The 27,999-nt window shown below is 42.2% G+C and overlaps 1 protein-coding gene across 9 annotated transcripts in view; it reads right to left on the bottom strand.

The window, feature by feature from the left end:
- Window positions 1-27,999, bottom strand: part of ENOX1 (ecto-NOX disulfide-thiol exchanger 1) — a 609,053-nt gene that overhangs the window by 150,012 nt on the left and 431,042 nt on the right. For all 9 annotated transcript variants that reach the window (XM_079902712.1, XM_079902713.1, XM_079902711.1 and 6 more), the window contains 2 exons: window positions 4,050-4,220; window positions 2,411-2,617 (listed from right to left, as the gene is read on the bottom strand). In XM_079902712.1, the coding sequence (XP_079758838.1) occupies window positions 2,411-2,617; window positions 4,050-4,220 (378 nt within the window). The remainder of the gene's footprint in view (window positions 1-2,410; window positions 2,618-4,049; window positions 4,221-27,999) is intronic.

The following is a 27,999-nucleotide window of genomic DNA, read 5'->3' as shown; positions in this document are numbered from 1 at the left end:
AAACAGATCTCAAGTCTGATTCCTGTTATGACCTTCTCACTCCCAGCTTTAAAAGGTATTGTCTCTCTAAAACTGGGAAGACGTAACAATACCTATCAAAAACGCAAACATCTCAAGAGGGAGGGGATTTGGGGGTGTAGGCACACGTATAGCTGATTCACTTTGTGATACAGCAGAAACTAGCACACCATCGTAAAGCAATTATACCCCAATAAAGATGTTAGAAAATAAATTTTGAAAAAAGTGTTCACAAGCAAAAAGAAAATTAAAAAAAGCAAACATCTGATCACAGAGGAGAAGAATTAATGCTAAAGCAGAGTATATTTTGGTTGTGGGCTGTGGAAATTTAACACATCAGCAGGCCGTGGTGACATATACATAACAGCTGAGCAGGCAGAATGGCCTAAGACTGGCCAGCTGTCCCAACTGGCCAAGCAACTTTCCCCTGGTCATGTCCAGAGCATCACTTTTCAGACATTTCTGGTTCCAAAAATCACCCTCTCTTTCATCACAACACCATCATTAAGGCCTTAAAAGAGCCCGTGATGAGGCTGAGTCTAAAATTAGCCTGGCCCTCAAATGTGATTGTGGTCCTAAAATTAGGCCATCCAGCTGGGCTAGGGCTTGCGGGAGCTCTTACGTAAGAGCGGCAGCCTGCCTTCCTTCCTGCCCCTCCCAGTTAGCCTTTCAGATCTTCCCAGGACCATGCTGCAACCTTGCCGGGGCAGCCCAGGCAGAGCTGGGAGACCCCTGTGTACTCAGGCAGGTCGGCTGGAGGTGAGGCCTTTGCTGTGGGATGCCAAGGGGTAGTCAGGCAGGGGCCCGGGTCAGAGCTTGAAAAAAATATAGCATCAAGGCATAAATCTGAAACTTTCATGTGCCTAAATATGGAAATGTTCATCTTTTGGCAATGTACTATGAGTTTTCTGATTGGGTCTAAACATTATGTTATGTCAGTGTTGAAAAACACCTTTGATTTACTGTAGCCCTTTCATTTAATCAGGTGGGGGTAAAGTCATAGTTGTATTGGTGGAGCTGTGATTAGAACCCAAATTCCCAGGGCAGGATTCCTTCTCTATCATCATCAGGATATCTGTGTTAAAAACAACCACTTACTGAACGGTTCCCATGTGGCACGTGCCCTGCTAGGCACTTAATATCCCTTATTTTGATTCATTCCGCATAACAATCCGATGAGGTAGCACTATTACTATCTCGATTTTGCAGAAGAGAAAAGAGAGGCTCAGAGAGAGGTTATCTTGCCCGAGACATGTGAAAGCCAGTGCCACACACTCAATAGAATCTCCAGTTGTCTAATAGATTACTCTGATGCTGTCGTTCAAGACTTTGTGAGAGATCTGAGTGTTGTATTTTTATTTGATGTTTTATCGTCCCCCTCCATTCTGGAATACTTTCAGGCTTTCTTTTCCACTGTCAGGTTTTATTGGAATAAGGGTTTTAAAGTTCTCTAGGTCACTATCTAGCTCAGGAAAGTCTCTTCAGTGTTGGAATAACCCCAGGGCTTCTGGGGTTTGCAAGACAATTTTATGGTCATCGGGGCTGACTGCAGAGTTAGGTAAACCTGGTAGTAATGTTCAGATTTTTTTCCCCGTCTTCTTTTCCCACTTTTCCCCACTAGCTTTGCCTCTGGAAGAGGGAAGTGATGTGCAGAGTGACAGACTGAAATATGCAGATGGAGACAGAGAGGGAATGGCAGTGAGTTAAATCTAAAAAGACATCCTTCCAAAGCTACATTTCAATACCAGCTCTGCGATGCTTAGATTTGGCAAAGGCCTTGCTGACAGGCTCCATACATTTGCTCCAACACCCATAGGGTGGAAGGCAGCAGGAGGCTTAATTTCAACCTCTGTAAAAATGTCCCTGATAAATGGCACCAGAGAAGCAGGGATGGTGGGGCGGGCTTAGCCAGGCTAAATGCACTAGCAACGGGGCGGTTTCCTGGGCCTCCTCCGCAGGCCTGGGGACCACTGTCTGCAAGGCACTCATCTTGATCTGGTGCCCTGGTGTCTAGAAAGTGAACCACTTCTGAAAAACGGAAATTATGCTGAGAGAGGACTTTATTCCCCCAGAGAATTACATCCAATAATAATAATGGTCCTCAGTATTCATAATATTGCTTCTCATCTAAGAAGCACTTGAGAACATTGATTAGAAACTCGATGGAATTCCTAAAGCCTGGATGGTGGGACACCATGTCTGCAGCAGGGACGTACGTGCCTTCACAGACTTAACAGGGAGCTTCTGGCAGCCTAAGGGCAGAATTCCTCCTTCTCCAGCCCCAAACTGTGAGGACTTTTATTATGCACTAAGGCAAAAGGGAATACGCTCATATTAACGTAACAAAACATCCCAAAGCGCCGAGAAAACCCCCTTATGTGATGCAAAGTACCGGAAAGGTAAATGGCTTTATCAACCATGAACTCCTCGGCAAAGCGAATGTGACAAAAATTCTTCTTGCTTTTCCGAATCGCTGTGATGTCACCGCACTGCTCGAAGACTTCTTGGATGATTTCCTCAGTGGCGTTTTCTGGTAATCCCCCGACAAACACGGTCTTACACCCAGGAGGTCGTTCTCTTGTGGAGGGAGGTGGAAGATCTGAGAATCACAAAAAAACAGAGGGTTTTGCCTTTTAGTTATAGTTGCTGTTTTGTTTGTTTGTTTGTTTTCTGGTTCACCTGGTGAAAGTCAAACTCGCAGACTACCTTTCTCCATTCTGAGTAATGATGGATTTCTAGAGTGATCTACACAGATGGCAGGCTGTCCTGGCTTTCAGTGCCTGTCCCTCCTCCTCCCCACCTTTCTCTACTTTCTGTGTTCATTTCTACACAGAGTGGCTATGCTCGTCTGCGAACAGAGATCAAGCAAATGTTACCATCATTTCATTTCTCCTTCATAATACAGAGGCCCGGAAAATTGGAAAAAAAAAAAAAAAAAAAAAAACCTTCATGAAGTACAGAGCATGATGAAATGAAAACATGACGAAAAACCGAGGGTTGGGCTTCCCTGGTGGCGCAGTGGTTGAGAGTCCGCCTGCCGATGCGGGGGACACGGGTTCGTGCCCCGGTCCGGGAAGATCCCACATGCCGCGGAGCGGCTGGGCCCGTGAGCCATGGCCTCTGAGCCTGCACGTCCGGAGCCTGTGCCCCGCAATGGGAGAGGCCACAACAGTGAGAGGCCCGCGTACAGCAAAAAAAAACAAACCGATGGTTGTTGTCTGCCTTGTCTGGTTGCAGGATAATGGAGCAGTAAGGCAGAACAGGGAGCAGAGCCTGAAAGCAGGCGTAGTACTTACTTGGCTGCGAAACACAAGGCCTGAAACCACCCCCTCCTTTTTTTTTTTTTTTTATTATTCACATTTAAATGAGCAAACTACTAAATCTGAGGGAGACTGCATAAAAAGATAAAAAGCAATCTTCTGAAAAGTCCACTTGAAAAAGGCAACACTGATTTCATATGAATAAAAAAAAATCCCAGCTATTGAAGCCCATGAATTTAGTATCAGAGACTAAGTTAAAAAAAAAAAAAACAACAAACTGGCCTATTTATTTCATCAAATGTATGTTTCCTTCAAGCGAATGCAATCTGGTCCAGGAGCTCTGAGATGCAGGCTCCCCGCTCCCCTCCACCACCCAACTGCTAACTGCCAAATTAATTCCGTTTTCCATCTAGCAAAACGCATTTCAGAGTTTCTCTCCCACATTTGTGAAGATGGATGGAAGTGTTCACATATTTCACACTCCAATCTGCAGCAAATGCTAGACTTTGTTGCGTGCAAAAAGGTCCTTAATGCTGGCTGTTCACCCCAATCACTCATGCTCCCTTCGTGGTGTCAGTTCAGCTCCTGGATAGACACAGGGACCCACATATTTGTTTCAATCTAGAGACGAAGGGCTTCTGTAGAACGATCCCCACTCTGTGTACCTAGGTGGGAGAACTTTGAGTCACATCTGAAAATGAATGCAATACTATATTAAAAAAGAAAGAAACTTAAATCGATGATCAAATACTTCTCACAGATATCACTTACTTGGGTTTTGGGGGAAAAGAGTACAGCTTTTGCAGTGGATTATTTCTTTGACGACAGCCACTTCTGTTGGCGGGGGTGGGACCAGCCCCAGGCCTGGTATCATTGGGTTAATAGGGGTGATCCCAGTCATCATGTTGAGGCCTGGATCAAAGCCTGGTACACAGATTGAGTCTGTAAAGTACACAAGATATCGTTTTGGCTGGAGGATCTTAAACTGGTTTTTGTTGTTACTTTCGCTGTTTTCCTAAAAAGATGATTTGACTTTATGCTTCCTATGTTTTAGGAATTTCTCCTGGCATGAATAGAGCAATATAGAAAGCTATTTCAGAAAGGTAAAGAGAAAATAAAAGATGAACTTAATGCTACATGGAAAGGAAGTTATATTATTTAAAATATTAACATGGTAGAACAGAACACAGCACATTCAAGTGTAAAGCCACACGCCATGAAGCTTTGCTGTTACTGTGAACGTGATTTTCTGTTTCTTAACTTTGATGTAGATGTGACTGCCTTATGACCCACGATGTGGGAAGAATATCATTTAACACTGAAGTGCCCAGTGAATACGACTGTCAACCCCGTTTTATCAAAAGAGCCTTCTTCCCCAAGTGACCTCGATTTAAGGAAGTTCAGTTTATATGTGCCTACTTTATAATGATGCATTCAGGTCCAACCTAACCTATTCCCCTCAGGAAACAAAAAACAAAGCGTGATTGTAATTACTAAGGCTGGGTTAGATACGTGCGGGCATAATGTTAGCTGTATACATTTCTGAGTTCTATTGGACAATCACACGTTCTTCCTATAATTCAATCAGCAACTAATTGACCACCCTTCTGAAATCTTTATTTGTTGTATAAAAAATACAAATTTACGCCCTGCATAAAAAATGGAAGGGCACAAAAAGGGTGGGTTTTCCAATATAAACACTGAATTTTTTTTTTTTAGTGGGATAATAAAGCAAGTCATTTCAAAAGTGATATACAGGGATTTTTTAAATTTGTTTTTAATTAGTAAGACCTTTCTAAGAGTAGGGACTGTTGAGATGTATTGAGTTTCTAGAGTAGCTGCAAGGGGATTCCTCTCCTGAGAATTCTTCTGTTTTCAGGTAACATACTCTCATTGGTGGTGTGATACTGTTCGGAGGTAGACAGACAGAAGCACAGACGCCCGCCAGCAGTAGCCGTGGTGCCCCTCCACTATAGTTCTCAGGGATGAAATTTCTTTCTCTTGTTCTCCTTTTCTCCCCATCATCCTAGACCATTCCCATTCTTCCCTCCCACCCCCTGTCCTCTGTGGTTCTCACGTCCAGCCAGCCCGTGCCTTAGGCCCCTGCATGGCCTCACCCGTTGCTTACCTGTGCTGAAAGGTCAGATAAGCCCAGAGGCAGGTGAAGTGACAACTATAGACTTTGTTTACCAAGACTCTCCAGGGGATACAGAGGACCAGCATGGCCTTTTCCTTTCTAGGAAGAAGTTTATTATAGCTTTCCTCCAGCTGCTTTGGGTATTTCCATTCCTCTTCTGGACTGGACAGAATAAGCAGGGCGATCCTGATTTATAAGCTCAAGAGGACTGCTGTCCCATTTATGAGGAAATCCATTTAATTTGACTGCATACCAGCCTTACTTCAGGAAAATGAGGTGGGGTTTTGGGTTTGTTTCTTGGTTTTGGCCTTTTTTAAGAAACCCTCAGTGTAAATGTCAAATGAGCATTCTCGTTCAAAGCAGTCGCCCTGACATTCGAGGTACTTCTGTAATTATGGTTCTCAGGTTCTTCGTCTCTCACACGGGGCTTTTGAGTGGACAATCTCCTGGAGCACTAGCCTCCTAGGACTCCAGGATTCTTCACTGATAATTGTTCAAAACAAAGTGAAGTACAAATGACATAAAAGTTTGGAAGTGACAGAGGCAGGACTCACACTTTGGTTCTTCGTTTGAAATCTTCATCAAGTTTCACAGGTGTTATTCCCATTTCACAGCTAAAGTCATTGAGGCTTAAAGCAGTAAAGTAAAATTTCCATCATCACAAAGCCAACAAATGGCAGAGTCAGAACTAGGGTCCAGGTCTCTGGCTCCGGATATAAAAACATCTCTTTTAACCACTTCGAAGTTTCCACCTAGAATGACCCAACTAGATCATTGACCTAATAACATGCCACTACCACAAATGGACTCTACTCTTTAAAACAAACCAAGATGTAGCCTTCTGATCCCGATGCCAATTCTAAAGGGGAGCTCCAGAACAGCAGAATGGCTTCCAATGTCATCATCACTGAAATAACACATTGGCTTCTCAGGAGGATATATTAGAAATAGAAATATTGGTAATGGGAATACTGGTAGCTGATGCCTTTATTTAATCTCATTCCGTACATGAGATTGGTCTGTTCCTTTCCTGGCCGGGCCCTTACTATTGTTTGCCAACACAGGGTGATTTAAGGCTGAAACCACTCAGGACCGCAGGAGAGCTCCGTGAATTACAATAACCAGATGTTTCCCAAAATGAGACGAGCAGCCCAGTTCTTGCATTCTCTTTTAGTTGTAGCAGACTTGTGTTTTCTTTTTGAAAGCCAAATAAATAAACACATCTTCAGGAATGGAGACAAAAGATACTACTCTTGAGCAAAATATTTGAATACAGAGCAAGAGTTACTTTGCTTTTTCTGAGACATTAATACAAAGAGACTGTGGGGTTGAATGAAATCTGCATGGTGAGTGTAGTAGCTTGAAAAGAGCTTAGCAAGGAATTAACACTTAAATTATGCTGAACATCAAAGGATCTGAGATTCAGTATTTGAGAGGAAGAAGTGGGAAGGATTAGACTTTAAAAAAAAAAGTATGAACCCATTACTTTTTAACAATATATGAACAGATGAAAATTGTTTTCTCCAAGAGCACAGGAGGATCTCACCAGGCACCTGCCAGCAGCATCTTCCGGCTTCCACAGGGTAGGAGTTTTTGAGTGTGGCTGCCGCTAGGCTACTGTCTGTGTCCCCAGCAGGAGACACAGCCACCCCCAGCCTCTCCAGGAGACTCTCCAAGATCAGCAGAATGCACCCTTTGAAGACCTTCAAGATGGCGGAGGAGTAAGACGTGGAGATCACCGTCCTCCCCACAAATACATCAGAAACACATCTACATGTGGAACAGCTCCTACAGAACACCTACTGAATGCTGGCAGCAGACCTCAGACCTCCCAAAAGGCAAGAAACTGCCCCACGTACCTGGGTAGGGCAAAAGAAAAAAGAGTAAACAGAGACAAAAGGATAGGGACGGGACCTGCACCAGTGGGAGGGAGCTGTGAAGGAGGAAAGGTTTCCACACACTAAGAAGCCCCTTCACGGGTGGAGACTGCGGGTGGCGGAAGGGAAGCTTCAGAGCCACGTTGGAGAGCACAGCAGCAACACGGGTGCGGAGGGCAAAGCGGAGAGATTCCCGCACAGAGGATCAGTGCCGACCGGCACTCACCAGCCCGAGACGCTTGTCTGCTCAACCGCCGGGGATGGCAGGGCTGGCGGGGCTGGGAGCTGAGGGCTTCGGTCAGAGCGCAGGGAGAGGACTGGGGTTGGTGGCCTGAACACAGCCTGAAGGGGGTTAGTGAGCCACAGCTAGCCGGGAAGGAGTCCAGGGAAAGGTCTGGAGCTGCCCAAGAGGTAAGAGACCATTGCTTCGGGGTGCGTGAGGAGAGGGGATCCAGAGTACCGCCTAAACGAGCTCCAGAGACAGGCGTGAGCTGCAGCTATCAGCGCGGACCCCAGAGACGGGCATGAAACGCTAAGGCTGCTGCTGCCGCCACCAAGAGGCCTGTGTGCGAGCACAGGTCACCGTCCACACCTCCCCTCCTGGGATCCTGTGTGACCCAGGGACAACTTCCCCAGGAGAACACACGGCGAGCCTCAGGCTGGTGCAATGTCATGTTGGCCTCTGCTGCCGCAGGCTCGCCCCACACTCCGTGCTCCTCCCTCCCCCCCGGCCTGAGTGAGCCAGAGTCCCCGAATCAGCAGCTGCTTTAACCTCGTCCTGTCTGAGCGAAGAACAGACGCCCTCCGGTGACCTACACGCAGAGGCAGGGCCAAATCCAAAGCTGAGCCCCTGGGAGCTGTGAGAACAAAGAAGAGAAAGGGAAATCTCTCCCAGCAGCCTCAGGAGCAGCAGATTAAATCTCCACAATCAACGTGATGTACCTGCATCTGTGGAATACATGAAGAGACAACGAATCATCCCAAATTGAGGAGGTGGACTTTGTGTGATTTTGTCTGCATCGCTTTGCTTTTACCATTTGTCCTAGGGTTCTGTCTGATTTTTTTTTTTTTTCAGTATAATTTTTTAGCGCTTGTTATCATTGGTGGATTTGTTTTTTGGTTTGGTTGCTCTCTTCTTTCTTTTTTTCTTCTTTTTATTACTTTTTAATTTTCTTTTATTTTTAATAATTGTTTTTAAGTTTTGTATTTTAATAACTTTATTTTATTTTTTTCCTTCTTTCTTTCTCCCTTTTCTTCTGAGCCATGTGGCTGACAGGATCTTTGGTGCCCTGGCTGGGTGTCAGGCCTGTGTCTCTGAGGTGGGAGAGCCGAGTTCAGGACATTGGTCCACCAGAGACCTCCTGGCTCCACATAATATCAAACAGTGAAAGCTCTCCCAGAGCTCTCCAACTCAATGCTAAGACCCAGCTCCACTGAATAACCAGCAAGCTCCAGTGCCGGACACCCCATGCCAAACAACTAGCAAGACAGGAACACAACCCCACCCATTAGCAGAGAGGCTGCCTAAAATCATAATAAGGTCACAGACACCCCAAAATACACCACCAGACATGGCCCTGCCAACCAGAAAGACAAGATTCAACCTCATCCACCAGAACACAGGCACCAGTCCGCTCCACCAGGAAACCCCCACAATGCACTGAACCAACCTTAGCCACTGGGGGCAGACACCAAAAACAACAGGAACTACAAACCTGCAGACTGCGCAAAGGAGACCCCCCCCAAACACAGTAAGAGAAGCAAAATGAGAAGACAGAGAAACACACAGCAGATGAAGGAGGAAGGTAAAAACCCACCAAACCAAACAAATGAAGAGGAAATAGGCAGTCTACCTGAAAAAGAATTCAAAGTCATGATAGTAAAGATGATCCAAAATCTTGGAAATAGAATGGAGAAAATACAAGAAAAGTTTAACAAGGACCTAGAAGAACTAAAGAGCAAACAAACAATGATGAACAACACAATAAATGAAATTAAAAATTCTCTAGGGCTTCCCTGGTGGCGCAGTGGTTGAGAGCCCACCTGCCGATGCAGGGGACACGGGTTCGTGCCCCGATCTGGGAAGATCCCATATGCCGCGGAGCGCCTGGGCCCATGAGCCATGGCCACTGAGCCTGCGCGTCCGGAGCCTGTGCTCCGCAACGGGAGAGGCCACAACAGTGAGAGGCCCACATACCGCAAAAAAAAAAAAAAAAAAAAAAAAAAAAAAAAAAAAAAAAAATTCTCTAGAAGGAATTCAATAGTAGAATAACTGAGGCAGAAGAATGGATAAGTGACCTGGAAGATAAAAGAGTGGAAATAACTACTGCAGAGTAGAATAAAGAAAAAAGAATGAAGAGAACTGAGGAGTTTCAGAGACCTATGGGACATTAAATGTACCAACGTATGAATTATAGGGGTCCCAGAAGAAGAAGAGGAAAAAAAAGGGACTGAGAAAATATTTGAAGAGAGTATGGTTGAAAACTTCCCTAATATGGGAAAGGAAATAGTCAGTCAACTCCAGGAAGCACAGACAGTCCCATACAGGATAAATCCAAGGAGAAACACATCAAGACAAATAGTAATCAAACTATCAAAAATTAAACACAAAGAAAAAATATTAGAAGCAGCAAGGGAAAAACAACAAATAACACACAAGGGAATCCCCACAAGGTTTACAGCTGATCTTTCAGCAGAAACTCTGCAAGCCGGAAGGGACCGGCAGGACATATTTAAAGTAATGAAAGGGAAAAACCTACAACCAAGATTACTCTACCCAGAAAGGATCTCATTCAGATTTGACAGAGAAATTAAAACCTTTACAGATGAGCAAAAGCTAAGAGAATTCAGCACCACCAAACCAGCTTTAAAAATGCTAAAGAAACTTCTCTAGGTAAGAAACACAAGAGAAGGAAAAGACCTAAAATAACAAACCCAAAACAATTAATAAAATGGTAACAGAACATACATATCATAACTACCTTAAAGGTAAATGGATTAAATGCTCAACCAAAAGACATAGACTGGCTGAATGGATACAAAAACAAGACCTGTATATATGGTGTCCAGAAGAGACCCACTTCAGACCCAGGGACACATACAGACTGAAAGTGAAGGGATGGAAAAAGACATTCCATGCAAATGGAAATGGAAAAAAAGCTGGAGTAGCAATTCTCATATCACACAAAATAGACTTTAAAATAAAGACTATTACAAGAGACAAAGAAGGACACTACATAATGATCAAGGGATCAATCCAAGAAGATATAGCAATTGTAAATATTTATGCACCCAACATAGGAGCACCTCAATACATAAGGCAAATACTAACAGCCATAAAAGGGGAACTCATCAGTAACACAATCATAGTAGGGGACTTTAACACCCCACTTTCACCAATGGACAGATCATCCAAAATGAAAATAGATAAGGAAACACAAGCTTTAAATGATACATTAAACAAGATGGACTTAACTGATATTTATAGGACATTCCATCCAAAAACAAGAGAATACACTTTCTTCTCAAGTGCTCATGGAACATTCTCCAGGATAGATCATATCTTGGGTCACAAATCAAGCCTTGGTAAAGTTAAAAATTTAAGAAAACTGAAATCATATCAAGTATCTTTTCTGACCACAACGCTATGAGACTAGATATCAATTACAGGAAAACATCTGTAAAAAATACAAACACATGGAGGCTAAACAATACACTACCAAATAACCAAGAGATCACTGAAGAAATCAAAGAGGAAATCAAAAACTACCTAGACACAAATGAGAATGAAAATACGATGACCGAAAACCTATAGGATGCAGCAAAAGCAGTTCTAAGAGGGAAGTTTATAGCAATACAATCCTACCTCAAGAAAGAAGAAACATCTCAAATAAACAACCTAACCTTAAACCTAAAGGAATTAGAGGAATAAAAAAAAACCAAAATTAGCAGAAGGAAAGAACATAAACATCAGATCAGAAATAAATGAAAAAGAAATGAAGAAAACAATAGCAAAGATCAATAAAACTAAAAGCTGGTTCTTTGAGAAGATAAACAAAATTGATAAACCATTAGCCAGACTCATCAAGAAAAAAAGGGAGAAGACTGAAATCAATAGAATTAGAAATGAAAAAGGAGAAGCAACAACTGACACTGCAGAAATACAAAGGATCGTGAGAGATTACTACAAGCAACTATATGCCAATAAAATAGACAACCTGGAAGAAATTAACAAATTCTTAGAAAAGCACAACCTTCCGAGACTGAACCAGCAAGAAATAGAAAATATAAACAGACCAACCACAAGCAATGAAATTGAGACTCTGCTTAAAAATCTTCCAACAAACAAAAGCCCAGAACTAGACGGCTTCAAAGGTGAATTCTATCAAACATTCAGAGAAGAGCTAACACCTATCCTTCTCAAACTCTTCCAAAATATAGCAGAGGGAGGAACACTCCCAACCTCTTTCTACGAGGCCACCATCATCCTAATACCAAAACCAAAGATGTCACAAAGAAAGAAAACTACAGGCCAACCAATATCACTGATGAACACAGATGCAAAAATCCTCCACAAAATACTAGCAAACAGAATCCAACGGCATATTAAAAGGATCATACACCATGATCAAGTGGGGTTTATCCCAGGAATGCAAGGATTCTTCAATGTAAGCAAATCAATCAATGTGATGCACCATATTAACAAACTGAAGGAGAAAAACCATATGATCTCAATAGATGCAGAAAAAGCTTTCGAGAAAATTCAACACCCATTTATGATAAAAACCCTCCAGAAAGTAGGCATAGAGGGAACTTACCTCAACATAATAAAGGCCATATATGACAAACCCACAGCCACCATCATTCTCAATGGTGAAAAACTGAAACCATTTCCTCTAAGATCAGGAACAAGACAAGGTTGCCCACTCTTACCACTTTTATTCAACAGAGTTTTGGAAGTCTTAGCCACAGCAATCAGAGAAGAAAAAGAAATGAAAAGAATCCAAATTGGAAAAGAAGAAGTAAAGCTGTCACTGTTTGCAGATGACATGACACTATACATAGAGAATCCTAAAGAAGCTACCAGAAAACTGCTAGAGCTAATCAATGAATTTGGTAAAGTAGCAGGATACAAAATTAAGGCACAGAAATCTCTGGCAGTCCTATACACTAATGATGAAAAATCTGAAATAGAAATTAAGGAAACGCTCCCATTTACCATTGCAACAAAACGAATAAAATACCTAGGAATAAACCTACCTAAGGAGACAGAAGACCTCTATGCAGAAAACTATAAGACACTGATGAAAGAAATTATAGATGATACAAACAGATGGAGAGATATACCATGTTCTTGGATTGGAAGAATCAACATTGTGAAAACGACTATACTACTCAAAGGTATCTACAGTTTCAGTCCAATCCCTATCAAACTACCACTGGCATTTGTCACAGAACTAGAACAAAAAATTTCACAATTTGTATGGAAACATAAAAGACCCCAAAAAGCCAAAGCAGTCTTTAGGAAGAGAAATGGAGCTGGAGGAATCAGGCTCCCGGACTTCAGACTATACTACAAAGCTGCAGTAATCAAGACAGTATGGTACTGGCACAAAAACAGAAATATAGATAAAGGGAACAGGATAGAAAGCCCAGAGATAAACCCACGCAAATATGGCCACCTTATTTTTTGATAAAGGAGGCAAGAATATACAATGGAGAAAAGACAGCCTCTTCAATAAGTGGTGCTGGGAAAACTGGACAGCTACATGTAAAAGAATGAAATTAGAACACTCCCTAACCACATACAGAAAAATAAACTCACAATGGATTAGAGACCTAAATGTAAGCCTGGACACTGAAAACTCTTAGAGGAAAACACAGGCAGAACACTCTTTGACATAAATCACAGCGAGATCTGTTTTGATCTACCTCCTAGAGAAATGGAAATAAAAACAACAGTAAACAAATGGGACATAATGAAACTTAAAACGTTTTGCACAGTGAAGGAAACTACAAACAAGATGAAAAGACAACCCTCAGAATGGGAGAAAATATTTGCAAACGAATCAATGGACAAAGGATTAATCCCCCAAATATATAAACAGCTCATGCAGCTCAATATTAAAAAAACACACAGCCCACTCCAAAAATGGGCAGAAGACCTAAATAGACATTTCTCCAAAGCAGACATACAGATGGCCAAGAAACACATGAAAAGCTGCTCAGCATCACTAATTATTAGAGAAATGTAAATCAAAACTACAATGAGGTATCACCTCACACCAGTTAGAATGGGCATCATCAGAAAATCTACAAACAAGAGATGCTGGAGAGGGTGTGCAGAAAAGGGAACCCTCTTGCACTATTGGTGGGAATGTAAATTGATACAGCCACTATGGAGAACAGTATGGAGGTTCCTTAAAAAACTAAAAATAAAAGTACCATACGACCCAGCAATCTCACTACTGGGCACATACCCTGAGAAAACCATAATTCAAAAAGAGTCAAGTACCACAGTGTTCATTGCAGCTCTATTTACAGGCGCCAGGACATGGAAGCAACCTAAGTGTCCCTCAACAGATGAATGGAAAAAGAAGATGTGGCACATATATACAGTGGAATATTACTCAGCCATAAAAAGAAACGAAATTGAGTTATTTGTAGTGAGGTGGATGGACCTAGAGTCTGTCATACAGAGTGAAGTAAGTCAGAAAGAGAAAAACAAATACTGTATGCTAACACATATATATGGAATCTAAAAAAAAAAAAAAAGATTCTGAAGAACCTAGGGGCAGGACAGGAATAAAGACACAGACATAGAGACTGAAACTGAGGACATGGGGAGGGGAAAGAGTAAGCTGGAACGAAGTGAGAGAGTGGCATGGACATATATACACTACCAAATATAAAATAGATAGCTAGTGGGAAGCAGCTGCATAACACAGGGAGATCAGCTCGGTGCTTTGTGACCACCTAGAGGGGTGGGATAGGGAGGGTGGGAGGGAGACGCAAGAGGGAGGGGACATGGGGATATATGTATACGTACAGCTGATTCACTCTGTATAAAGCAGAAACTGACACACCATTGTAAAGCAATTATACCCCAATAAAGATGTTAAAAAAAATAAAAGGAGCACAGGAGCCTATTATGGACTAACGCATTAAAGCAAAGGCACAATTTTTGGAAGTCTGAGACACGTGCACAGCAAGACAAAGGTGAGGAGAGAATGTCCATTCTCAGAGTCAGTTCCTTGTCTTGTTTAGAAAAGTTGCTCCCGTGAACTTGAGAGATGGAGAGCTCCAATTCCACTCAGGGAAAAGAGGGAGGACATGGAAATTGCAGGAAGAAAGAATCCAATTAAGCATATAGTAGAACTTTCTTCTCGAAACTGCACTTAAACAAGAAGAAGTGTTACTTATTGCCAAGACTGCGGCCCTGTCCAGCTCCTCTTTGTATGGCTGGCTGCAAGCACAGAAGCAGGGCTCTGGGATCCCCCTCCTCCTACCTGAGGGCCAGGTGGGACCTCAAGTCCAGGGAGATGCCATGCACGTGGGGGTCCCGGACCCAGGACTTGCACAGGCAGAGGCAAGCTGGAGGGGCTATGACAAATATGCAGTAGCTCCTCTCCTTTCTTCAGAAGAATTATTGATTCAAAATATGATCTGTCAGGGGCTTCCCTGGTGGTGCAGTGGTTGAGAATCTGCCTGCCAATGCAGGGGACACGGGTTCAAGTCCTGGTCTGGGAAGATCCCACATGCCGCGGAGCAACTAGGACCGTGAGCCACAACTGCTGAGCCTGTGCTCCGCAATGAGAGGCCGTGATAGTGAGAGGCCGTGCACCGCGATGAAGAGTGGCCCCCGCTTGCCACAAGTAGAGAAAGCCCTCGCACAGAAACGAAGACCCAACACAGCCAAAAATAAAATTAAAGAAATATATATGATCTGTCGTCCCTCGACAGAGAAACCACTTGATACTTGAGGACACTCTGTTTCCTGGGAGTTTAGGAAGGGGAGACTTTTTCACAATGGTTTCCCGTTGCAATTGACAAGCCCTGCCCTTCTATAAGATCGGTTAAGTTCATGGACTATGAAAGTAACTCTTTTTCCATTCCGTGTCCTCCTTTTCTTTAATATTCTTAAAAAACCATTTCATGATCAACGAAGGAAAGTAGTTTCTAAAAAGGTGACTTGAAGTAAAAGGATGTGGGCACAGCTGGGGGACCACAAGGCTGGCTGGTTCCTTAACCTCTCTGGGCTTCGGTGTGTTCATCAGGTAAAGGTGAACATGAATACCAGACACGCTACATCCACAAAACGGGAGCATCAGAGAGGACAATCTTCAGGGCAGCCGTCTATCGCGTCCAAGTCCACAACCTGTGGTTAGGACCCTGGGTCTCCCACACACTGGCTGTGTGACCTCAGGAAATTTAACTAACCTTGCTAAGTCTCGTTTATAATATCTGTAAAATGGGAATAAGCATATTTAAATCTGAATGTTCTTGGGTGGATTAAATAGGATTAAATAAAAACCTGAAGTGTTTAACAGAATGTCCAACACATGGTTAAGTATGCAACTAATGGTAACAATTACATACAACATTAATACGTATTTTTACATCTATTTAATGTAACCTTATATAAGTATGTTATCAACATTGTATACACATCAGAGATCATCACGGTGATGTATTTCATTTGACAAACAGTTGAGCGCCTACTAGGTGCTGGATGTTTTGCTAGGTACTTGGCCTGCAAAGACAAAGATATGAGTCCTCTCTTTGTGGAAGCAGCAGTCTAGTGGCAGAAACAACTAAACAGAAAATGACAATCACTACAGTGTGATGACAGTTGTGGAACATTTAAATACGATGTGCTATGGAAACACAGAGAAGCGGAGCATCAGAACCAGTCTGGGATAGGGGGTGTCCTGGGTTAAATTGTGTCCCCTGAACGGGTATGTTGAAGTCCTAACTCCCCTGGTACCTGGGAATGTGACTTTATTTAGAAACGGGGTCTTTGAGGATGTAATCAAGTTGAGGTCATACTTGGTTGGGGGGCCCCATCTAATAGGACTGGTGTCCTAATAAGAAAAAGAGAAGAGACACAGACAGACACACAGAGAGGACGCGGGTAGTGACTGGCGTGATGTGGCTGCAAGCCAAGGACTGCTGACAGAAACCGGCAGCTAGGAGAAAGGCGTGGGGCAGATTCTTCCTTAGATCCTTCAGGGAGATGACAGCCCTGCCAACACTGTGATCCCGACTTCTCGCCTCCACAACTGTGAGAGGAGACATTTCTGCTTTAAGCCCTCCCAGCTTTTGGTACTTTGTTTTGACAGCCCCAGGAAACTAATATGGCAGGGCGGGGGTCATTGTCCCAGAAGGAACCCGGGAGGGCATGACAGCTGACCCAAGTCTTAAGAAGGATGGCTTCTATATATGCAATGGGCATATAAAAAAGGTATTTCCACAATATCCTTATTGGGATCATAAACACAAAGATAGTTCTAAATATTCTCTTAAAAGAAATGTCCCAAATCGGTCCTCTGGAGGCAGAACTGCTCTTAGGTTCTCCTTGTGCGAAGAAGCAAACCTTGAAGACTGCCATATATTTGTGGAGAACAAAGCAACCACACAGATTATCAGTTAACATAATAGTGTCCTTTACACGATAAGTGAATATCTATAAGCAGAATCTCTACGAAAGCAAAATTGAAAATCCTGTTGTGATCTTTCCAAAGAGACCCCAAAGTTGGAGAGGTATGTTTTCCATTTAAACCCAGGATGCATATCCGAGGTGAGCTCCTGGAGCCCTGATGTGCACACGTTATAAACAAAGACCTCATTCCATCAATAAAGCCCTCTGTCCCCTTCCACGGGGGATGTGATGCTGGCAGTTGGAGGAATGGAGCCGTCAACAGCTATTTCAAGCGCTGTTGACTTGAGTGAGGAAATCTGTGCCCATGTCTGAAAATACGACATGACACCAAGTGAAGAGGATTTTCAAACCTTCTGACCAAAACCGGTGCAGAGAACTGACAGCTAGAAAGGGGTCTGTCAGATCTTTCTAGCAACCTGTGCACAGGAACCAGATACATTTTGAGGGAGCTGGAGGTAAAGCCCGTAAAAGGTTCTGGGAAATTCATGCACGCTGGAGGCCGGGTGATTTGAATTCAGTGCTGGAGCAGGTTTTTTTTTTACAGAGGCCTGAGCTGTCACACTCAAATGAAGCAGCTTTGTGTCCCCTGGGCCTGCTGAAACACACCCTTCAGACACAATGGGCCTCACAGCGGAGGCATAAAACACCACACTGGCAGGACCAGCCAGGTGGGGAGTGGTTCACTTAGACAAGGAAGCAAAAGACACTGGGTGTTACCTTCCAAGGCTGAAGGCGACTTGGGCATTTCCTAGTCCTACCCTCTTGATTTGAAAAGGAGAAAACTGAGGCCCAGAGAGGTTAAGTGACTTGCCCAAAGCGACACAGCTGGTTAGGAGTAAAGCTGGAATTGGAATCAAAAGTCCTGCGCTTCTTCACTGTGCACTTGCCGTCTCCAACACCTCTCCATCTGCCTTCTTTGGGAGGCGTCTAGAGACGGCACATTCGCTAACTCCCAGGGTGGCCCATTCTACTTTCTAACGGTTTTCACAATGAGACAGTGACCCTTCCTGTGCTGACTCAGGACCTAACATCCTGTAGTTAAATCCGTTGTCCTTAGTCTGCACTCCTGAGCTGCTGCCCCAGGCCTAATTCTCTCTCCCACCTCTACTGGTCAAGTCCATGACGGAAGCTCACGGGAATACCCGCGTCTTCTGTCGGCCTCGCTCGGCACCCTGCTTCCCGCAGTCCTTCCACGTGGGACTGTCCTCGAAGACCACCTTCTCTTGAGGTCTGGGATTGTCCCCAGAAACAGGCCACGCAGACGCCGACGCTCTGATCAGCAGTGCTCCCTCCCTTTCTGAATTCTGAACTCTGTTTTTTGCTGACTTGGTACATCGTGACTGAAAGACAGTGGTCACGTTCGAACACTTGCTCTGTGCCAGGCCTCTGCCGACAGCTTCACATCCTCTAGTGATGCGGGCCTTTCTGGCAGTCCCATCACGGAGTTGACATCACTGAACGACCTCATTCAACTAGAACACACGTGTGTTGTCTCTGCAGGACGCCATCGTGCAGCTCTGCAGTTGGCATTGTGAAATGAAATAGAAGATTCTGCGCCCTGCACTGAATTTTCCCCAATCTGCCTTTTTAGGTTCTCCTCCTGTCTCGAATGTTCCCTCCTGGGCCTTCAATATCTTGTACAACAGCGGGACAAGTCTCTCTGTAAGTTCCTGCCCCTTCCGATCCCCGAGCAAATTTCTCCTTGCAGGTCACACTCAGCCACAGAAGGAGAGGAGATCCCCTTAGACAAATCCATTTAGACCCCTTCCCCCTAATGCTTATTTCTTCTGAACGCTTTGTTGTTGATTTCCAATTTGGAGGGCCATTGCCAAGTCCGCTGGCAAGCGGGGTTACCCCTACGTCCCGGTGTCGGAAGCTCGTGCTGAGCTCTTTTCCCTGCCCTGTGGCCTCCTGCACCCTCTCACTTGTTTCTCTGTTTCGTCTGAACGTTCTCCATGGCAAACTGTTTAGCGTGCAGGGCATCCATCCTGTTCCAGTGCTATTAGACCCTCTTGAGCAGATGAAGTAACTTCAGGGTTTCCCTATTTCTTTTAATGGTACTTGCCCTTCCTCTCAGTTCCCAGTTTGAAACCTCTGTAGGCAAACACATCCAGGGTAGGCCTTTCAGACAGACCTACCCTTGAAAGGTTCTTTTTCCATCCCACTTCTATTTATTCTCATTAGTTCTCACCCAGAGTACTGCAAAAGCCTCTTCGTGTGCCCAGAAGTTTCTATATCTTCTGCCCTCTTCTCCCACCCTTCCCTCCCCACACCCCCACTCTCTCCCTGCAACCCCTTCTCACACCCCTGGACTCATGGGAGACCCACGAGAATAGGCCCTAATTGGGGTCTCTAAATGACTTCTTTCAAACTTCTTTTTACATCCCTATCTCAGTAGCTGATGATTAATTTCCTCTCCGTACGATGTTATGTGACTTCGTACAGCAGGACTGTTACATAATGATGGGGGAAAAAGGACTGGATAGGCTCTTGGTGTTCTCTGCTTTGTCCTCACTGACAGGCTCGTGGCACAGGAGCAGAAAGTACAAGCCACACACTATCGAATCTTGAGAAATATGTTTGAATATTCTGTCAAGCACGTAGGACGCACTCTTTAATTTTTACCCATCTATTAATCCATTTATCTGCCTATCTTTCCAAGGAGTGGGGACGCTCCAAGTGTATGTTGAAAGACTAGAGCATGTATGTCAACACATTTCTTTCTGGCATTCAGTGCCTCTTCGCTCTGTAGAGCTGTTCCTCTTCTTTGAAGTCAGGGTAAAAGCCTGGCGTTGTACTGATATAAAGCCCGCTGTAGTCAGTGGTCATGACAGCAGAGGTGGTATTTCACAGCCCGTGAACGTCTTTACGGGGATCTTTCCTTTGAAACCTGCATCTCTCCAAGGCAATATACAGGGCCTAACCTTTTGATTTTATTTATCGACCTTGCTTTCAGTTTACAAAGGCATCTGGGAGATAGGTAACATCTCATAAATTTAAACAGGAACAAAGGAAAATGTATTCAACGTTTAGCTTCAAAGAAAACATTCACATCATATTATTTTAAACAATTTATGTAGGTTTCAGTTTAAACTTACTGTTTGAAGGGACTGAAGGAACACAGAGTTGGTCTCTTTAAATAAGATCAGTACAGAGCTGTGGACTTGGAGAGAAAATTGAGCCTATTTTAAAAGTAAACACTTCATGCTCCTAAGGGAAACTGTGAATCGTGTGTTGTATTTAAATCATAGACTAATCTAATATTAATTCAATTTTTCTACTGTGTGAGCATCACCTTAACTCCTGGATCCAACCCGGTCTCTGGCACCGGGTGTCACCCTCAAGAAATTTTTGTTAAATGAATGAAAGAAATTGCAAAATTCGCAGAATTGACAGAGTTCATACTAAAGGGACAAGACAATGTAATGCTTGGTTGTTCAATCGTAATGTCACTGCATAAATTCATGTGAGATTCTAGGGCAAATGATATCTGGTGTTCTTTCTGTTTAGCTTATTAACTGAACAATGAGAGCCACGAGGGTTTCTGCTAGTCCTTCCTCTTAATATCATTGGACAATGACACGATCGTTACTCACATGCGACTGATACTGAGTCTGAGAGGCAGAGGAGTGACGGGGTGCTCGAGACCACAGAAAACACTGACAGGACAGGTCTCAGTGCTCGTCACTGGAGCACCACACTCACCCTCCCGCCAGCTCGTGTCTGCAAAACACAGGCCTGATCCTAGAGGACTGGGATGGAGAGGCAGGAGGGTGATACGGTATCACTGAAATCCATACAACGTCAATCGGCTTGGGACCACTTGGAAAATTCAGGCCAGGAATGGATACTTCCTAAAAATTATTTATTATGGGTACAACTTACTTTCATGCCACAGGGGAATGCTATAATCTAACGGTGGCATAAGTAAAGAGCTACTTAATCAAAGCAAGCTGACAAAAGAGGTAAAACAAAAATTTTAACTCATCCACTGCTAAAATGTTACAAAGGAAGCATAAACCATATTCAATAGACACTATCTTTGATTTTATACTATGGTCAATTCAGGGAAAAATAAAGATGGAGAAAGTAAAGGAAATGTAGATCCTGGGCAGGAATGAGGAAATAAGGGGGCAAAGAGAGTTGAAGATGGAACGAAAAGAGAAATCGGAGGGAAAGGCAGCAACAGACAGATGGAGGGATGGTCTGAGTCCTCAATTCCAGGGCAGGCCCACCCTTCTGCCCAGCTGACTAGCCTCTCTACTTCTCCATTCTTAATCTTCAAAAAGAGGAATAAAAATAACCTTGATAGGGTGGTTTTGAGGCTTAAATAAATTAAAACACCTAAAGGGCTTAAAAGAGTGCCAGGTACATAGGAAGTGCTCGATACATATTAGCTAATTACTTTAACGATGAGTATTATGTATATTTGTGTGTGGAGAACATGCATGTGTGTGCTACACTGTATACACGATACGATATTGCCTGAGCATCCTCTTTTTAAAAAGAGGCATATCTCAGTCCTCCGTTGCTTTCTAAGTTAAAGTTTTATCATCTATCCTAATTTCAGGAAGTAATTCTTTAGGTGGAAATCAGGAGGGTCTTCTAGGTAAACAACTGAGAGAGGCAGTGCTGTACAGTTTCCCCACAGGAGAAATTTCTCCGAGAGTTTAGTATCAGGAAAATGTTCCTCCCTACCCCCCAAGAACCCAAGATGTTTTTCTGTGCCTGGAAATGAGAATTACAGAATTCAGTGCTATTTCCGCTCTGCTTTTTCTGCCAGGAATATTAGGTGTTATACCCAAACACACCACTGTGCTCTCCATACATCTGGCATATCTGTTTTCCCCTTAAACTTAGTTTTTCCCTTTGCAATCCTATTTTATTAACTTAAATGAACATAGCTATGTTATTAAGCTTCTTTACGCATACACATGCGCACACACGCACATCTTTTAAATAAATTAAAACTGAGCAGCACAAGACTTTAAAAATACTTTGTTACATCTGATGCTCTGGCTAGATCTAATTATTTACACGTTGGCATGCATTTTAATTTAGAAAACACCAAAGCCAAACCATACTCTCTGATGGCCTGCCATTTCTAGGGATATCCTGAGTAACCCCAGTGGCTGATTTTTTCAGAGAAGTAAACTAAGGTGGAATAATTTCACTCAGAAATTGCCCTTTAAAACTAATTCAGCTCTTTGGGCTGAGCATGCTATACTTTGAGGAACATTTCTTAACTGCCTGTTTTGGTCGAGTCTTCCTCCACGCCGTCAATTCCTCAGTAGGAAAAACTCAGAGAACTCATTTCCCGCATGAAAGGTATACCCCAATTTTTTTTTTTTCCTGGAGAGTTCAAGGTTAAGAGCAGAGACTAGCTGCCAGAGTTTCACTTGAAATTATTTTCTGTCCAGCTGTAAATCCAAAGAATGTTTTTGTTCTTCATTTGGGGGTCCACCTCTCATGCTCATTCCCAGACGCGTCTCGTTTTGAATTGTCACTAAGCCTTTAGGCAACACTATATTTTCAGAGTCCTTTTCCTATCGTTTAATAAGCCAGTCCTCATTACATCTCTCCAAGATCGTTCCCGCTTTAAACGTGAATGAGGAGGTTGAGGTTTGGGAGACTAAAGACATTTGCCCACAGCATCGCTGGACTTGGAGGAGAGGTAGATTGTGGCCCATCCTCTCCTGGCTGCAGTGAGGGTCTCCTTGCCTGTGGTCTCCAGGGAGGCCCAGGGAAAGAGCTGGGATGCCCAACATTTAGAGGTCAGCCCCACGTCCACCTAAGGTTCCTCCTCGCAGATGTGAGGCTACAACCTGCCCTGCCTACTTCCCACAGTTACTGTGGATGCCAGATGTTACGACAGGTATTTATATGCCAGCAATTTACAAACCAGAAATCAATACACAAATGTAAATTACAGTTAGGGTTTTCCACTTCAAAGGCCTCTGGGGCTCCACAATGGTGCTAAGTGCTTATCTTGTGCAGACAGAGAATTCAATACATTACTCCATATATTATTGTGCTTTAAAGAGTACACAGGAGCACGACAGGAGGGAGGAGGGGAAACGGAGGGAGCATGGATGTGTGTGTGTGCGTGTGTGCGTGTGTGTGGCGTACCCTCTTCCTTCTCACCATAACCCATGGTCCCAACACAACCATGCCATTCTCCACGTTAGGGTCATCCACTAAGTTCTTTCTTTCTTTAAAGATTTTTTGATGTGGACCAGTTTTAAAGTCTTTACTGAGTTTGTTACAATATTGCTTCTGTTTTATTTATGTTTTCTTGGTTTTTTGGCCCCAAAGCATGTGGGATCTTAGCTCCCCGACCAGGGATCGAACCCGCACCCCCTGCATTGGAAGGTGAAGTCTTAACCACTGGACTGCCAGGGAAGTCCCTGCACTAAGTTTTATACCTGGAAACACTGAGGAGCTGAGCGGCCTACTGCCCTAGATCCCTCTGAGATATTTGCTCATTCAGTATCTACCGGGTTGCTAAGCAATGTGCTAGTCGCTAGGGACACAAAGGTAAGCCAGGACCCCTGGCCCTGAGGTGCTCAGTACACTGTGATGCAGACACATGGGCACATAACCGCATTAGAAGGTAGCAGCAAAATTCGGGAGGGCTACACAGCACCTGTGCCATCCTCCTGAAAAGAGACAGTCCACACTCTGAATGACAAGTAGCCTTCCTCACTGAAAGTTCTGTCTAGCTGAGCCACCGTGCCCCCAAGCCCGAGCACAGGGCACTTTGTAAATACATTCCCAAGTCAGACGGTGGCTTCCCCTTGGGGCTGGAGCCAAGCTTCCAATAGTGGTCACTTTTACTGCATTTATCGAATGACTTTTTTGAGGGCAGAGGATCGTTGGGTGTTTCATCTTTCTTTATCTATATTGTTATATATCCTTCTCCTCTGTCTTAGTACGGGGGGGCATTCTGGATCAGCAGGCCTCCTTCAGGCTGAGTTTACATCAAAAGCGTCCATGGCGTGGAGGACTGCAGTTACAAAGTACAGATCTGTCAGGGACCGAGTCCAAGGCCCAGCTAATCTACATCTGCTGGTTGAAACTGCACAGGGAATTTCCATTCGCCAGAAAAACCAGAGTAGCAATGCTAGCTTGGGCCTTCATACCCTTATTCAGTAATGGGTTTTTTTTTTCTTTTGACTGTAGCAAAAACAGATCATCACATTTTTTATTTTCAAATACATTTGGTAAGTCAGTCAAAAGGATTTGAAACCTTTATCAAAGGTATTTGTCTTCCTTCCATCCCAGAGTGATGGGACAGAAGCGTGAGTGAAATGAACAATTTCAGCATAAAGTGTTTGTTGTACAAACAGAGTAAGTTAAGCTTAAATCAAAGAGAGTAAACTGGGAGGTTGTATCAAGTGTGTATTATGAGGGTTGATCCTGGGGCCTTTTCTGCCCAGTACCCTTACTTGATATCTGGAACAGAGAACTCTGTGATACACTTATTAAACGCCATCATCACCAAGCACTTGTGCTCAAACCTTGTGTTGGGTGCTGGGGACACAAAAAGGTTGAAGACTGGGTTTGGGCTTCACGGTTCCAGTGGGACAGAAACTTTCACGGAAAATAAAAGCGACAAATACAGATCCAAGAAGCTCAAGAATATATGGCACAAAAAACATGAAGAAAAGTATACTAAGACACATCATAATCAAGTTATTTAAAACCAGTGATAAAGACAAATTATTAAAAGCATCCAGAGAAAAGTAGTTATATTATGTACAGAGGAACAAGATAACAATGACAGCAGATTTCTTGCTGAAAACAGTGCAAGCCAAAAGACTGGAGTGACACCTTTAAAGAACTGGGAAAAAAATTTTGTCAATCTAGAATTCTGCACCCAATAAAAATATCTTTCAAAAATGAAAGCAACATATTGACATTTTTGGACATAATAAACTGAAGAATCCAACACAGCAGATATACACTATGATAATATTAAATAAAGTCCTTTAGGCAGCAAAAAATGATATAAAATGTAAATCTTAGTCTTATTCTACACAAAGGAATGAAGAACATGGGAAATGGTAAATATGTGGTTCAGTGTAAAAGAGATTTTTGTATTTCTTTAAAAGATAATTGAATGAAAAAGCAAAAATACTAGAAATGTATTTGGGTTCATAATAAATGTAGAAGTAAAATGTATAACAGCAAATACATAAGACAAGAAGGGGATATAAAATTATACTGTTTATGGTTCTTATACTATACATGAAGTGGTAAACCAACAGGAGAGAACATTGGAATCATGAAAGATACTCAGTTGAAAAGAAGACAGAAAAATAGAAAGGATGGCATAAAGAACAGAATAGACAAATAAAACCGATTAGTAAGATTTATTTTAACCTGATTGTACCGATAATCATATTAAAGGTAAGCAGTCTAAGTATCCTAATTAAAAGGCAGAGATTGTTAGACTGGATTACGAAAGCAAGACCCAACTATATGCTGCCTATAAGAAACCCATGTTAAATCTGAAGTCATAAATAGGTTAAAAGTATTTAAATTATATACCATGCTAATACTAGTTAAAAGAAAGCTGGAGAGGGGGGCTATATTAATATCAGACAAAGTAGATGTTGGAACAAAAAAAAATGCTACCAGAGATAAAAGGGTCATTTCATAATAATAAAGGAGTCAAATAATCAAAAGAACATAACAAACCCCAAACATTTTTGCACTGAATAAGGGGACTAAAAATACATGAAGTAAAAATTGATAGAATGGAAAGATGAGATAGAAAAATCCATAATATCAGTCAGAGATTTCAGTACTTCTCTCTTAATAATTGCTAGAACAAATAGGTAGCAAATCAGTAAGAATATAAAAAGCTAAAATAACACCATGGATCAATTGGACCTGATTAACGTTTATAGAACACTTCTCTTAACAACAGCAGAAAACACATTCTTTTCAAGTGTACATGGTGCATTTACCAAAGATAGACCATATTCGGGGCATAAAGCAAATCTCAATAAAATTACAAAGATACAAATCTCACAAAGTGTATTCTCAGACCATAATGGAATTAAATTAGAAATTAATGACAGAAAGACACCTGGCCAATCATCAAATATTTGGAAACTAAATAACGTATTTCTGAATAACCTTTAGGGTCAAAGAAGAAACCAAAAGAGAAATTAAAAAGTATTTTAAACTAAATGAAAATAAATACAACAAACCAAAATTCGTGGGATGCAGCTAAAGCAGACTTAGAGGGAAATTTATAGCACTAAAATGCCTAATTAGAAAAGAGTCTCAAATCAATGCACCTGCCTTCCACTTTAAAAATCTAGAGAAAAAGATGAGCAAATTAAGCCCAATATAAACAGTAAAAGGAAATAATAAAGATAAAACAGGAATCAAATAGAAAACCTTAAAACTATAGAGAAACCAAATGCTAATTCTTTGTGAAGATCAATTAAATTGATAAACTTCCAGCCAGGATTAGGAAGGAACAGATAGAAGATACAAACTATTAATATTAGACATGAGATAGGTAACATAATTACAGATCCTAATAACTATAAATTAATACTGCAAACAAATTTATGCCAATAAAACTGACAGCTTGGATGGAACAGGTTCCTTGCAAGACACACATTACTGAAGCTCATTAAAGTCAAAATAAATATATAGCCCTATATCTATTAAAGGAATTGAATTCATAAAGTCATTCTTATAAGGAAACTGTAATTTCAGATGACTTCAGTAGAGAATTCTACCCTAGTATAAATTAAATATTAAAGAAAACATAACAGTAATTCTTCCAGAAAATTGAAGAGGAGGCAATATTTCCCAACTCATTTTATGATGCCAACATTACACTGATACCAAAACCAGAAAAAAGCATTAGAAGAAAAGAAGATTATTAGTATCTGTCATGAACTTTGATGAAAAATTTTAGCAAATTGCGTCTACTGATCCATATAAAGGATAATACATCATGACCAAGTAGGATTTATTCCAGGAATGCAAGATTGGTTTAACATTAAAAAATCAATTTAATTTACCAAAGTTGCAGACTAAAACTAAAAAATAAAACAACAACAAAACCCTAAAACTACAATCATCTCCATAGATGCAGAAAAAGCATTTGAAAAAATCCAACATCCACTCTCCTAGCGAACTAAAACTTGAAGAAAATTTCCTCAACCAAATAAAGGTGATGATAAAACCTAGAGGCATCCTCATGCTAAATTGCATTTTCTTTGTAAGATCAGGAACAAGGCAAGGATATCCACTCTTATTATTTCTATTCATCCATCAATATATATGACAACACAGATGATTTTCAGGATGATTATACTGAGTGAAAGAAGCCAGAAATGGAGTACATTCTGTATGGTATCATTTACATAAAATTCTGGAAAATGCAAAATAATGTATAGAGATGAATAGAAGATTCATGATTGCCTGGGTATTGGGGTGTTGGGGAGAGTGGGTTTGAACAGGCAGGAGGGAGCATTTACAAAAGGAACAAGGACTCTTCTTGGTGTGACAAACATGTTCATTATTTTGATTGTGATGATGATTTCACAAGTGTATTCACATGCCGAAGCTTATTGAGTCATGCAATTTAAATATGCAGAGTTTATTGGGTGTCGATTATATCAATACTTCATACATATATGAAGTAAAATTTAAACAAACAGCCCACTATTATGCCAATTCTAAAATCTCAGAAGTCAACAGGAAACATATTGGGGATTATCGATGAACTCAGCAAAATTTGGCATGAAACATGGTTCCAGACCTCAAGCGGTTTGGGAAATTATAGATGATTTGGTAGGGTGAGATTAATTCTCACTCTCAACTCAATCCAAGAGTGAAAAAGTCTCCCAAGTAACATACCAACTTGCAGGGTTTTAGATGTCACTGTGTATCTGAATTTCCTTCACAGAAATTCTTCTCCCAACTTGTTACATTTTAAGACTTCTCCTTGGAACCATGAGCAGAATGAGAAAAACACAGATGGCTCAACCTCACTGTAATAATGATTCAAGG

Source organism: Stenella coeruleoalba (assembly GCF_951394435.1).
Source record: "Stenella coeruleoalba genome assembly, chromosome: 18".
NCBI lineage: Eukaryota > Metazoa > Chordata > Mammalia > Artiodactyla > Delphinidae > Stenella > Stenella coeruleoalba.
This window is presented reverse-complemented; position numbering and strand designations above follow the sequence as displayed.